The sequence below is a fragment of the Canis aureus genome, chromosome 22 (genome assembly GCF_053574225.1).
Source record: "Canis aureus isolate CA01 chromosome 22, VMU_Caureus_v.1.0, whole genome shotgun sequence".
Taxonomy (NCBI): Eukaryota; Metazoa; Chordata; class Mammalia; order Carnivora; family Canidae; genus Canis; species Canis aureus.
This window is the reverse complement of record NC_135632.1, coordinates 49,177,453-49,191,851: the sequence shown is the minus strand read 5'-3', so window position 1 is coordinate 49,191,851 and position 14,399 is coordinate 49,177,453. Positions and strand designations below refer to the sequence as shown.

The following is a 14,399-nucleotide window of genomic DNA, read 5'->3' as shown; positions in this document are numbered from 1 at the left end:
CCTGAGGAAAAGAACACTAAATTGATAATTGATAATTGATAATTCATCAGAAGTCATTGCACTGGCCTCCCCTCAAGTGGAGAAGTGGGCTATCAAACTGCACTGAATGGAGTAAACTGAAATTTCCCCTGCAATATTTTTTTTAATGTTAAAAGTGTCTTTAATGATAAATGAACAAATTAATAATAATTTAATAAAAATGACACAGCAGCTTACTGGTTGCCATGCTAAGACAGGAGTGGGCTTTGATTCCATTCCTTGATCACCAGAATAGCGAATAATCTACAATATTAGTGTTTTAGTCCACACTGTAATATAATATCCAACAGTTGACTTTTCTTCCAGCACCCTGCTGCCCACCTGTCCCTAACTGAGGGCAGTAAGCACAACCTATCCTATCAATTGATAATTGAAGGACTAGGAGCAAAGAAGGAAGAAGTGTGTGAAGAGTGTGTTGTGTGTGACACTGCAGGCAGCAGAAGAATGGCAAGTACCGCACATGGGAAGAAAGAAGTATCTAGATGAATGGAATTGTAGAGCTGGGAGGCAGATCACAGCTGTGCAGGCCATGTAAAGAAGTTTTACTTTGATTCTAAGGTTTTTTGGAAAAGTTTTAAGGAGAATGTGATAATTTATTTTTCAAAGAGACCATCATGTATTTTTACATACCCACCAGAATGGCTAAAATGAAAAAGATGGAAAATCTGTCATTGGTGAGGATGTGGAGCAACTGGAACTCTCCTGCATTGCAGAAGGATTTGGATATTTCTGACTGGAATGCATATATGTGTTCACCATAAGACAGAATAATACTGGTTCTAATACCCTCAAACTGGAAACTACTTAAATGATCAATACTAGCAAGGATAATTAAACCATAGTGTGCCCATTCTACACAATGATGAGAATGAACATTGTTCACTTATATGCAAGAATATGGATATATTTCACAAATATAATAGTGAAGAATCCAGACACAGAAGAGTAGATATGATAATTCCATTCATATGGAATGGAATTCCATCATACAGTTTACATCATACAGTTAGATAATAAAGTACAAAACAAGGGCAAAACTAATCTAGGGTTAGGGGTGGAAGTCACTCCCCTTGGTGGTAGGTGGTTGGGGGGGAGGTATTAGTGACCAGAAGGGAGCAACAGAAGGGCTGTCTGGAGTCCAGTAATGTTGATTCTTCATCATTCAACTTATGCAAATGCATTGATATATACACCTATACTGAGTGCTCTTTCTTGCATGTATGTTTTTAGTAAAAAATTAAAATTGAAAAGATTAACCACCCTGGAGTGCCTGGCTGGCTCAGTGAGAAGAGCATGTGACCCTTGGTCATGAATTTGAGCCCCACATTGGGTGTAGAAGTTACTTAAAAATAATTAATTTTTTAAAAAAGAAAAAAAGATAAGTCATCCCGACTGCCAGATTATTCAGGATGTAAATGAGGATATACAGTCGAGCAAATAGAAGACTACTGTAATCTTTAAGGCAAGGAAATGCCTGCCAGTTTGGACGTGATGAGTTCTGGTGGAGGAGACAAGTAAGTATCCACTTACTTGTGGTGTGAGGTATTTTTGCAAAGTGAAAAAAAAAGTCAAGAAAGACTGATACTGGATACAAGAAATAGGCAGCTGAGTACAAATTAGAGGGAAGGGAACATAGAATGAGAGAAATTCTGTCGGACCTTGATGCTTGAACACTTCCTCTTTGAGCTCTTCTTTGAGCAACATGGGAAATACTTCCTTTCTCCTGAATCCAAACATGCCATATGATCTATGTGAAACAGTATTTATATGATCGATTACTCCTGTTCACTTGCTTTTAGCTTTAGAACTGATTTATGGATAAAGCCAGAAAGCTTTTCAGGAAGCTGTTTATTTTTTTATTTTTTTTTTATTTTTTAATTTTTATTTATTCATGATAGGCACACAGTGAGAGAGAGAGAGGCAGAGACACAGGCAGAGGGAGAAGCAGGCTCCATGCACCGGGAGCCTGACGTGGGATTTGATCCTGGATCTCCAGGATCGCGCCCTGGGCCAAAGGCAGGCGCCAAACCGCTGCGCCACCCAGGGATCCCCAGGAAGCTGTTTAAATCAAGAAATAGAATTAGGGGCACCTGGGTGGCACAGTTGGTTGGGTGTCCAGCTGTTGGTTTCAGCTAAGGTCATGATCTCAGGGTTGTGAGATCCAGTCCATGTCAGGCTCTGTGCTCAGTATGGAATCTGCCTGGGAATCTCGCTCCCTCTCCCTCTGCAGTTCCCTCCCTCTCTCTTTCTCACTCTCTCAAATAAATAGATCTTTTTAAAAAATAGAATTTGAAAAGAAATTAACTAAAAAATTTTAAAAAGAAATAGAATTTGATTATTTCTAATAAAGTACAACCAGAAACAAAGTGTGTATGTATACGTATTATTTACATATACACATATATGGATAGGCACACATATACACCATGCAGATTAGAAGAAGTTCAAGATGATATAAGATATATAAGATATAACAACTTTGTTGTTTTAATACAGGGGAACTGAGGAATCAAAAAGTTAATGGTTGCATCTGGGACCAAAGGGATAGATGCTCTCATATTAATTTAAAAGCTTCTATACTGGCATATGCATGTATTTATATAATTTAAATTTTATTTTTAAAGATTTTATGTATTATTTATATGACAGAGAGAGAGAGCATAAGCAGGCAGAGCAGCAGGCAGAGGGAGACGATGAGGTAGAAGCAAGCTCCCCACCAAGCAGAGAGCCTGTGGCCCCATCCCAGGACCCCAGGACCATGACTTGAGCAGAAGGCAGACACTTAACTGATTGAGACACCCAGGCGTGCCAAGTATTTATATAATTTAAAAACTGGTTTAATTTAAGGATAATCAGAGGGGCTCTTGACATGTTCCCCAGGGTCAATGGAAAATCTGCCAACACAGTTTACTCAGCAGAGGGGCCTTTTAGTTTATGCTAATAATGGGCCAACGGTCAAAGCCATCTGGGTTAGGCCACTCACTGTTTATACATTATTTCCTTTATGCTTCAGAGCATCCCTGCAGAGCTCTCCACTTTACAGATGAGGAAACTGAGGTTCAAAGAAGTTGGGATGTGCCCATTATAGTAAGCTCAGGGTAGCCTTAATAAGCCTCTCCCCCTGCCCTGCCTTATCTCGTCCACCCACAGTATCCTGCAGATTTAAGACTGTTTATGGTAGGTGTGTTAAGAGGAAGGAATATTCTAGAAAAACAAGTTTACCACTGATAGGCATTATCTATCCACAGGCTAATTGGGAGTGTCATATTCTGCAAGTGAACAGCTTATCCTATCATTCCTGAGAAAGCAGTAGCAGCCAGGGGTAGTAGGGGTGAATATGCACAGCAAGAAGTGTAACTACTATTACTACTACTACTACTATTTATCTATTTTTTATATTTTATTTATTCATTCATGATAGACACAGAGAGAGAGGCAGAGACAGGCAGAGGGAAAAGCAGGCTCCATGCAGGGAGCCTGATGCAGAACTTGATCCCAGGACCCCAGGATCATGCTCTGGGCCCAAGGCAGGCACTAAACTGCTGAGCCACCCAGGGATCCCTGTGTAACTACTTTTTTTTTTTTAATTTTTATTTATTTATGATAGTCACAGAGAGAGAGAGAGAGAGAGAGAGAGAGAGAGGCAGAGGGAGAGGCTCCATGCACCGGGAGCCCGACGTGGGATCCGATCCCGGGTCTCCAGGATCGTGCCCTGGGCCAAAGGCAGGCGCCAAACCACTGCGCCACCCAGGGATCCCCCTGTGTAACTACTTTTAAATGCAAAACAGCAGGTGTCTTTTGCTAGAAGGAGGGAGAGTAGGGGAGAAAATCTCTCAATCTCACATAGAATTTCTCCAGAAGAAAGAGACATTAGCCACAGACACTATCCCTGACGGTGCAGGTTGGGAAACAGGGTAACTGGGAGATTTTAGATGAGTGGGATTTTTCTCTTGTATTTTTGGCACTTAAAAAGCTTTGGGCAGCCCAGGTGGCTCAGCAGTTTAGCGCCACCTTCAGCCCAGGGTGTGATCCTGGAGACCCAGGATTGAGTCCCACGTCGGGCTCCCAGCATGGAGCCTGCTTCATTCTCTCTCTCTAAGTAAATAAATTAAATCTTAAAAAAAAAAAAAAAAAAAAGCTTTAATTTTTTTCTTCTGAATTTTATCAAATGCTTTTTTTTTTTTTGCATTAATTGCTGTGATCACTAATTTTTCTTCTACCCAGCCCGTTAACATGGTGGATTATACTGATCCATTTTCAAATATTAAACTAGACTTGTGTCCCTGGAAAAAAACCCTGCATGCTCAGGGTAATTATTTTTTATATTGCTGAATTCTATTTGCTAATATTTTAAGGGCATTTACTTCTATGTTTATGAGGGATACTAGTCTATAGTTTTGTCTCTTGGTACTACTATTGCCTGTTTTTTTTTTTTTTTTAAGATTTATTTATTTTAGAGAGAGAGAAAGCAAACACGGAATGGGGGTGCAGAGGGAGAGAAAGAGACAATCTTAGGCAGACTCTGCTGAGTGTGGAGCCCAACAGGGGGGTTGATCTCATGACCCTGAGATCAGGACCTGAGCGGAAACCAAGAGTCAGATACTTAACCGCCTGCGCCACCCAGGTGCCCCTATTGCCTGGCTTTTAAATCAGGTATTACTGGCCTCGAAATGGGTTGTGAATTATTCTGTCATTTATTTTCTGGAAGAAACTCTTTAGAATTGACTTCAGTGTTTGGTAGGATTCTTCAGTGAGATCATCTGGACTGGGATATTTCTTTTTTGACAGTTTAAAAATTATGAATTCAATTACTTTAGTACCTACAAGGCTATTGAAATGACCTCTTAAAATGAATGAACTGTCTTGCTTTGCCTTTTCAATGTACTAGGGGAAGTGGTCAAACTGATTTCTGTGGAGGTGTTTCTAATACTCCCTCATCATCCTGTAAGGTCTTCAGGGCCTGTAGTGATGGCCCGGGTCTCAGTCTGTTTGTGCTGCTGTAACAAAATGCTACAGACAGGCGTATAAACCCCAGAAATTTCTCCCTCACAGTTTGGAGACAGGAAATCTCCGATGACAGTGCAGGCAGATCTGATGTGGTGGCTGGAGACAAGCCCCTTCCCAGTTCACAGCCAGTGTCTTCTGGCTGTATACTCCTCAAGTGGTGGACGCAGTGAGGGATCCATCTGGAGGCTCTTTTAGAAGAGCATTTAGCTCATCCGTGAATGAGCTCTTAGCCTAATCACCTCCCCAAGATCCTAAGACCATCCCTGTTGGGGGGTAAGATTCAACATATGAATTTTGGGGGGACACATACAGACCATAGCACTTCTGTTTCATTCTCATTGTGTGGTAATATCATCTCTTCATCAGTCTTGCTAGAGGTCTGTTTCAAAGAACCAGCTTTTTGTTTTGCTGACTTTTTTCTATTGTTTTTTACTTTTTATTTATTGATTTCTACTATTATTTTTAGTTTATTCTTTCTTTTCCTTATTTTGCTTTTTTCTGGTTTCATCTAGGTCAGAGTTTAAGATTATTGAGACTTTCCTTATTTGTTTTAAAGTTTATTTATTTTATTTAAGTACTGTCTACACCCATCATGAGTGCTCATTAAGCTTGAACTCAGGTGCTTTACTGACTGAGCCAAAAAGACACCCCAAGACATTCCTTATTTTTATGTAATCATTTAATGCCACAAATTTCCCTTTTAGCACTGCTTTACTGCATCCAACATATTTTAATTTTTTAAAAAGATTTTAATTAATTAATTAATTAATTAATTAATTTTATTTATTTGATATATAGAGAGAGCATAAGCAAGGAGAGCAGGTGGCAGAGGGCGAAGCAGGCTCCCTGCTGAGCAGGGAGCCCAATGTGGGACTCAATCCCAGGGCCCTGGGATCATGACCTGAGCTGAAGGTAGATGCTTAACCTCCTGAGCCACCCAAGTGCCCTATTTTGATATGTTCTAGCTTTTTTCATTTAGTTTAACTGTTAAAAAATTTCCCTTGGGGTGTTGTTTTCTAGTGTGGCTGCATTCTCATAGTGGTTTTAAGTTTTATATACTTGCTGATTTTCTGTCTGGTTGTTCCATCAATTGTTGAGAGTAGAATACTAATGTGTCCAACTATTACTGTGGATTTTCCGGTTCTAACAGTTTTTGCTTCACATAATTTGCAACTCTGTTATTTGGTATATATATGTTAAAGATGGCATTGTCTTCTTTTTAAAAATATTTTATTTATTTATTTGAGAGAGGGAGGAGAGCATGAGCTGCTGGAGGGGCAGAGAGAGAAGCAGACTCCCTGCTGAGCAGGGAGCCTGACTCGGGGCTCCATCCCAGGACCCTGAGATCATGGCCTGAGCTGAAGGCAGACGCTTAACCAACTGAGCCACCCAGACACTCCTCTATTTTCTATTTTAAAATTTATATCTGCTTTAATTTTTGTTATTTATTCCTTTCTGTTAACTTTGGGCTTGGTTTGTTTTTTCCTTTATAGCTCTAGAAGTGTAAAGTTAGATTGTTTTAGATCTAGTCATATAGTTGGGTCATGGTTTTTTATCCATTTAGCACCTCAATGTCTTTTGATTGGGGAATTTAATCCATTTACATTTAGAGTGATTATTGACAGGGAAGGACTTATTGCTATTTTTTAAGCTAAGGAAGTTCGCTTACAGCAGATATAGGAGGATGACATGATAGTACTCAGAGTTGTTTGTTCTCACCCCTTTTCTTCCACTTCTACTAGGCTGCTAGGGAGTGTCCTATGATTCAGAAGTATGTTTGTGTGAGTGCGTGTGTATGTGTGTATATCCCACATCTTGGGCATTGCTCCCTACCAAAACCCAGGGACTTAATGGAATTTGAACTGAAATGTTAATAAGAAATTAAAAAATTCAAGCCACTTGTCTGTTAAAATTAGGATAGGCCATGACCTGAGAAATCTGGATATTCTCCTCTTCCCCAGGGCCCAGAATCTTCCCCTGAGATCTGTTCCAACAATAAGAACTCTTTTCCTCCCCCTTTTCTCTCTGAGTTTGGTGATGTGAAACTGAAGGAGCTGGTCAGGCTGCCTTGACAAGGTTGCTTGATACCATAGGTAAGGAGAACTTGGGGAGTTTAGGATTCCTGATTGCAGAAACTCCTCACCTGCTCCTTCAGCCAAAAAAGCAGCTTCTCATGTAAGATCCTAGCATGGCCAGGGAACTGCTGGCAGTCTCCAGAAAAGGGCTGCACTCCTTGGGACCTGAGCACCACAGTTGTAGGGATCATTACTCACATAACAGTTTCTGTGCCTGACTCGCTCAGATTTGGGCTGGCTTGTTCACATCCTACTTTGTTCCAAAAGAGGATTGGAAGTGGCTTCTCCTGGCTAAGCCTTGTGCAAGATGCTGTTGGTAGAAGAAAGAGGAAAGATCCTGACTCTGTCTTCCGGGAATTGATAGTCTAAATCACAATCCTAGACTACCTCTAAAATTACTACTGAGGAAAGCTTCCTTGGCTAATAGTGCAACTACTAAAAAAAATCAAGGCTAGAGATATGACTAAAAAGCCAACAGACAATTTAAAATGCAATTAAAACAAATATTTAGTTAACCCAAAAAGAAGATGGGAAAGGAGGAGCAGAGAATAGAAAGCAAAAGGGAGAAAATACCCAACTGCATCAATATTACACTAAATATAAATGTCTAAACATTTTGATTAAAAGAGAATTTATCAGACTGGATAAAAGCAAGACAGCCTTTATATACAAAAACATAGATTAATTGAAAGAAAATGATATGTCCTGCAAAAATAAGCATAAAAAGAATGATCTTAATATCAGATAAAGTAGACTTCAGGACAAAGATTTAATCAATGATAAGATTTTAATCAATCAATAACATTTAATAATGATAAAAATGTCAAGTCTTCCAGAAGATACAGTAATTATAAATTTGCACTCAAATCAGAGGATAAAATGTTAGTGAGGATAAGAAAAGTCTGAGCCATAGGAGGCTACTCTGAACTGGATATGAGGTTTAAGTCCCAATACCTTGTTCAGGATTTGTGGGTTTCCATGTGTGCATGGAGTTGTTCTACTTATAAAGTTTTAGGAATGGTCTAATGAGTTTGGTGAATCTCAACATTCTAACTTGAGACAATTAGAAGAAATGAATAAACCAGGGTCTCCAGTTTGGGAGCAAAATATGGGCCAGGTTACTTTTAGGTATGCCACAGAACACTGGCCTTCAGACTGTGAGCCCCTATCTCAGCTTCTCACTGTCAGCCTGGTAAGCCTCACAGAGACAGTTGATTGGAACAGGTCTACCCTCTTTAGTGGGGGCCATGACGCTCTGGTCCTGCTTCCCATTCAGCCTCATCTCCTCTCCTTCCTCACTCTGAAACCCAGACATGGCTTCTGTCAATCTAAGAATATGTGCTGTTTTCTCCATAAAAAAGGCTTGTAAGCCCTTCTCTACCGTACTCTTGCTACCGCTTCAAGACTGGCTCAGCAGCTGAGAGTTAAACAGAATGACAGCTAAGTGAAGACGGTGAATCTTGGGGATCCCTGGGTGGCTCAGTGGTTTGGTGCCTGCCTTTGGCCCAGGGCGCGATCCTGGAGTCCCAGGATTGAGTCCCATGTCGGGCTCCCTGCATGGAGCCTGCTTTTCCTCTGCCTGTGTCTCCTGCCTCTCTCTCTATGTCTATCATGAATAAATAAATAAATTTTAAAAATCTAGCTCATTAAAAAAAAAAAAAAAAAGAAGGTGAATCTTGAGGATCAAGGAAATGAGTTAATAATTGACCACACAGGGGATCCCTGGGTGGCTCAGCAGTTTAGTGCCTGCCTTTGGCCCAGGGCACGATCCTGGAGTCCTGGGATCGAGTCCCATGTTGGGCTCCCGGCATGGAGCCTGCTTCTCCCTCCTCCTTTGTCTCTGCCACTCTCTCTCTCTCTATGTCTATCATAAATAAATAAATAAATAAATAAATAAATAAATAAATAAGTAAGTAAGTAAGTAAGTAAGTAAGTAAGTAAGTAAATCTATCTTAAAAAAAAATAATTGACCACACAATTTAGGCTGAGTGGGGAGGAGAAAGGGACATCAAATGGGAATTGACAATGATAAGATGGTAGGCTTAAAGGGACCCATTTAGATTCAATTTTGGTTGCAGCTGGGTGACACAAAGAGTGACTGGGAAAGACAAGAGATGCTGGTCAGACCGTGGGGTGTGACACTGAGACATAAACAACACACATTCTATTTCACATTGTTATTTTCCAAAGTGTTCAATGTCTCATTTTAAAATGGATGAAATAGTCATCTAAATGTTACCAAGTCTTGTTACCCCTATTTTCCCTCTTGTGTCCCAGTTGAGTAGTGGTTTGATAACAAGATTGTTTCATATCATCAAGAGCAGCTTTCCACCAGTTGAGTAACTTGTATACTTGTCATTCTGAAAGGACAGTGACTCACTAGACACCTGATGGCCTTGGCCTCCTATGCAACATCACTGAGCTTCGATAAATCAGGATGAAAGATAAAACTCTATAGCATTGAAGACAGTAATGGGGATTTCCTTTTTGGCTATATTCCTTATTCTTTAATATAATAAATTCCTAAAATTCTTCTTGGATAGCTTCTAGGACAAATGAGTTGCATAATAAGATTTTTAAAAGCTCCCCAAAACTGTCTCTGATATTGAAAAGGAAATCAGAAAACAAAGCAAGTTTCAAAATCAACAGAACTTGCTGATGACACATCCTACAAGTTAAAAACTAGTGTATGAGAAAGGATCCTTAACATCCTCTTATCAAATTTCATGACACTATAGATCCTTCCAGGTCCTACTCTGTGTTCTTTTGAATCTGGAATTCCCCTTGTTTGAAAATATCTAATGACTTTTCAAATAAACATGATTAGTTTTCCTTTTCAAATAGCCATCTGCATTTTGTTAAAGTGTGTGTACAAGGCCTCACTTCCCTTGGGGATCACCGAGTGACTCCTAGACAGGGCAGTGTGTGTACACAATTGCCTCTTGTCTGAAGGACAACCTCGGAAACTGCAGTGTTGGGAACTGAGGTGCAGTGATCACCTGGCTTTGGCCTGGTGGTCACTTCCCTCATTCCTATATGCTTGCAGATCTCTAGTAAAATATAAAAGCCATACTTTGCAATTCTGAATCTACAGAGTCCTTCCCCCAACTATAGTTGCCTCTTCTGATCTCTGTAGGCTGGGGTAGGAGTCCCTGCTGGGAACCCCAGAGTAGCCTGTTTGTGGCTCTGTCAGAGGCAATACTCTCTGAGCCTCCCATAATAAGGTGAGCTGCCTTGTGATGGGGAATGGGCTGCTCCTGGGCTGCCGCCTGGCTCAGCATGAGGCCTATAGAGGAGAGATGTGCAGGCATCACCTGACACACTCATGGCCTGCCATCCTACATCCTCCAAGAGCTGCCATCATATGCAAGCTACTGCACATCTGCTCTGTCAGACCTGCTGCAGTAGACATGTACTTACAACAAAACCTGCACTCTAACCTGCCCTCAGCTTGACCTGAGGGTTGAGAAGCATTGCTATTACTGTCCATCATTAGAGTGCCTAGTGCTCCTGGAGTACAGTACCCCTGAAACAAGGATCCAGACCACTTCTCTGAAATTTCAGAATGAGGATAAAGTTGGCCTCTCCTATTGAACTGTCTTTTTATTCCCCAGTGCCGAGAATAGTGCCTGGCTTGTGAGAGTCTGGAGGTGATAGTAATGAGATGGGGGTGGAATAGATGTAATCTGGCTCATTTCCTTTTTGTCTTGGCTCTTAGACATCTTCAAAGCTAAGTTTAGATTCCAACTGTCATTGTTTCCCTGTTTTTTCTGCTAATAATTCTTTCTGGTTTTTATTTTGGGCTCTTATCTTGGCATTTTGGCTTTATTATACTTATCTTTCATTCTAAGTTCTGTTTCTAGAAGTAGCTTGTATAAGTACAAGGGACATGATGGAGAAGATTTTCAGTCACCAGTATCCCTGCTGGGGAAAACACCCTATATTGTTAGATGTTCCCTGACAAGTTACCAGTGGAGCCTGCACTACTGAGGAGACAGCAGCAGGGCAGGAGGCAGAGAGCTAGTGGGAGGCCCTGTTGGCTCAGTGCAACTCCTCCTGGGGCCCCTCCATCCGGATTCAAGATTTCTTGTAAATGCTGATGAAGAGCTGGGAGTCTGAGTCTAGGCTATCTCAGGGTAGGGCAGAGAGAACCTTTGAGCAGCAGAGAGGAGGGGTTAAAGGGAATAATAAAGTACCAGGGCTCCTAAATTTCCCATCTCTGAAAGGTTGGGGGTCAAGGGACAAAGGGTGGTGAGGATAAAGGGAGAGTATCTTCAGTACAGGTTCTGTCAATTATAAAACTGTATCTGAACTAATTTGGGAGTAAAGACAGTACTACAAAATAGTAGAGGGAAACAATTTAGTCAGAGAGTTTGAAGATTTATTTTTTAAAACAAGTCTTTTCTTCTTTTTTTTTTTTAAAGATTTATTTATTTATTTATTTATTTATTTATTTATTTATTTATTTATTTATTGAGAGAAGAAAGAGTGAGCAGGCACATATGCAAGTTGTGGGGAGGGGCAGAGGGACAGAAACCCCAAACAGACTCCCTGCTGAGTGTGGAGACCACCTCAGGGCTTGATCCCACAACCCATGAGACCATGACCTCAGCAAAAACAAACTGTCCAATGCTCAACCAAGGAAACACCCAGGTGCTCCTAGTCAGAGAGTTTGGATACAGGTAGGTTCCTGACTAATCTCTGAAATCTGACTCCAAACTCTTAACAAAAAAATGTCCCAGAGCTGTCCAGGGCCCAGTTGTACTTGTGCCTAAGACAGAAAGTATCCAGAGGAAATGTACAAATTAGGAAAATTGGTGGGGTCAGTACCCCAAAGCCAAATGGAGCTTTAATGGTGTTATAAAATTCTGGCTCCCACAGAGAGAGCAAGATTCAAGACAACAGAGAAAGCCAGCTTAAGAAAAAGTCTGTTGTGTGTCTCAGGGCAGCAGAAAGACCAGAGCCCATGGAGGCCAAAAAACCTGGGGCCTCCAAACCGTTGTGTGATTTTGGGCAAGTTTAATTGCTCTGAGCCTCAGGGTCTTCACTGATAAAATGGAGATGTCCAGAGTCGTACATCACAGGGCTGTGGATGGAATAAAATGAGACAATATATCTAGTGGGCATAGTAGCACAGTTCATGTGGGCTTGCCCAAAGGGTGGGGATTCCATCCTTCCTCCAGGCTCCACACTGAGCAGGGAGCCTAATGTAGGTCTCGATCTCAGGACCCTGGGTCATGAACTGAGGAGATGCTTAACCCACCGAGCCACCCAGGCACCCCAGGAGCTTTTAATATATTTTAATTCTTCTTCCCCCATAGATAGATATAAGCAGGTATGGAATGAAATATGACACAAGGATGGCCTCAATCTTTTGTCTCGATTTTATCATTGTAACATGCTAAGTTTCACTCTCCCTGAGATAATGAACATGAATGGAGTGGTAAGGACATGGGTTTCTACAACAGGTTCACATCCTAAAATGAAAGCAGTAACATTTAGATAATCTACCTCCCAAATTAGCCCAACTAGCAGACCTTTGAAACCAAGAATGATGATACCTTTACAGAAAGGAAAACCAAACAGATTCTTGCTGTGGTGGGAGAGTTCTTTCATCTCTAAAAGGTGAATAATGTCACCAAAAACTCAGACTCACCAAGGCTTGCAGTTTAGGACAGTGAACGGAGAGCTGGATGAGTGTGCTGTCGGTTATCTGGAGAGAAACATGCTGTGTCAGTGTGGCTTCCACACCAGAACTTAATACCTAATTTTGGTTTCTCCTGAACATGAGAATCAAAAGGTGTAAAACAGAATTAAAAACTCATCTCAAGTACACTCAGGCTGGGAGCTCCTCTCTTCACCAACAATTTCAATTTCTATAGACACAAAGCTGTGTTTTAGTCTCTCCTCTGGTGACCCAAGGACAGAGGACAAAGAGGGAGTCACCCAGGATTCTCCTCTGTAGTCACCTCATCACTGTACTTGCAAACCTATTTCTCCCTTCAATTCTGTGAAATACATATTTTTTTAATGTTTGGCAAAAAATGGAGCCACCCTGACTTCTCAACTGTAGCTCTGGTGGCTAAGAATAGCCCAAAGTTCATGCATCCCACTGCCATGGCCCTCATGGGTTCCCAATTCCTAACCCACACACTGGGGTGAGGAGGGTTCAGACAACAGCCAGCTGGGGTCTCTGGCTGTGCCTGTTTGTCTCTCAGGACTGAGGGGCAGCCCTGCAGGGCTTGTCAGGTGGGTACTTACCAGGATGCATTCTTCAAGATCCATCTTCTCCAGGTCATGGCAATTCTGGAAAAGTCCGTAAGACATCCCCCACCATGTGGTCAGTGGTCAGGGGAACACTGGTGACTTGCCCTATCTGAGTACTGACCCCGAATCCTTGTTCTCTTCCATTAAGGAGTGTGACCCAGTGAGCCAGCACTTCTGAGAAGGTGCCTTTTGAATCACATTCACTTTGAAAATGGGAATGTGGCCACCCTGGGCTTCATTTCCTTTTCTCACCTGGAAAGGTAGGGCCTTCCACCTTCCCAGTGGCTCATGGGTATCCTCCTCTAAATTTAGCCATAGAATAGGCTTGGGAAGGCATGGGGTAGAGTGCTCAAGCACAGTGTGGACAGGTGAGGGTTAGGGTAGGAGGAAGAGTATATCACCATCCCCATGGGTTCCCAGCAACAGGCCAGAGAGACCCCCATGATGGTTAGTGTCTAAAGGGTGATGTGGAAGGAGCAGAGGCACAGCACAATTCAGTTAGGGGAAGCTACTGACAGGCTGCATCAGGGTTTGTATGAGGAAGGGCATGTCCTGCCAGGGAAGAAGTTTCTCTCATTGTGGTCCCACCTGACCAAGTGAGAGTGCTCTAGACCTGCTCCAGAACCCCCTAGAGGACCACTTTCCCTTTTTGGGGAAAATGTGAAAATGTACCCTGAGCACTCTACTTCATATCTGTCCTTTCTGAAGGTACACACATTTTTGCACATTCCAAACCACAGCAAGTTATTTTGAAATGGGGGAGGTAAATTATAGTTTGGTTCTGTTTTTTGAAACCTCTGGCTTACCCGAGCTAAAAGTGTAAAGCCTGCATCAGTCAAATGGGAACATCGGGCAGCCTCCAAAATCCTGGGATATAGGGTGCATGGGAGGAAAAGGTAGTGACTGATTAACAATAGAAACACATATTTTAAGATGCACACAATTGAGTTTATTCTGCTCTCTGACACATGTTTGCTTCTGGAACAGCCCTGAGGACTGGTAAATGCAAAT

General features: G+C 41.7%; 1 protein-coding gene across 7 annotated transcripts in view; it reads right to left on the bottom strand.

Moving 5' to 3' along the window:
• Positions 1 to 14,399, bottom strand: part of FBXL2 (F-box and leucine rich repeat protein 2) — a 110,707-nt gene that overhangs the window by 12,633 nt on the left and 83,675 nt on the right. For all 7 annotated transcript variants that reach the window (XM_077865940.1, XM_077865941.1, XM_077865938.1 and 4 more), the window contains 3 exons: positions 14,195 to 14,255; positions 13,383 to 13,427; positions 12,778 to 12,834 (listed from right to left, as the gene is read on the bottom strand). In XM_077865940.1, coding sequence (XP_077722066.1) covers positions 12,778 to 12,834; positions 13,383 to 13,427; positions 14,195 to 14,255 — 163 coding nt within the window. The remainder of the gene's footprint in view (positions 1 to 12,777; positions 12,835 to 13,382; positions 13,428 to 14,194; positions 14,256 to 14,399) is intronic.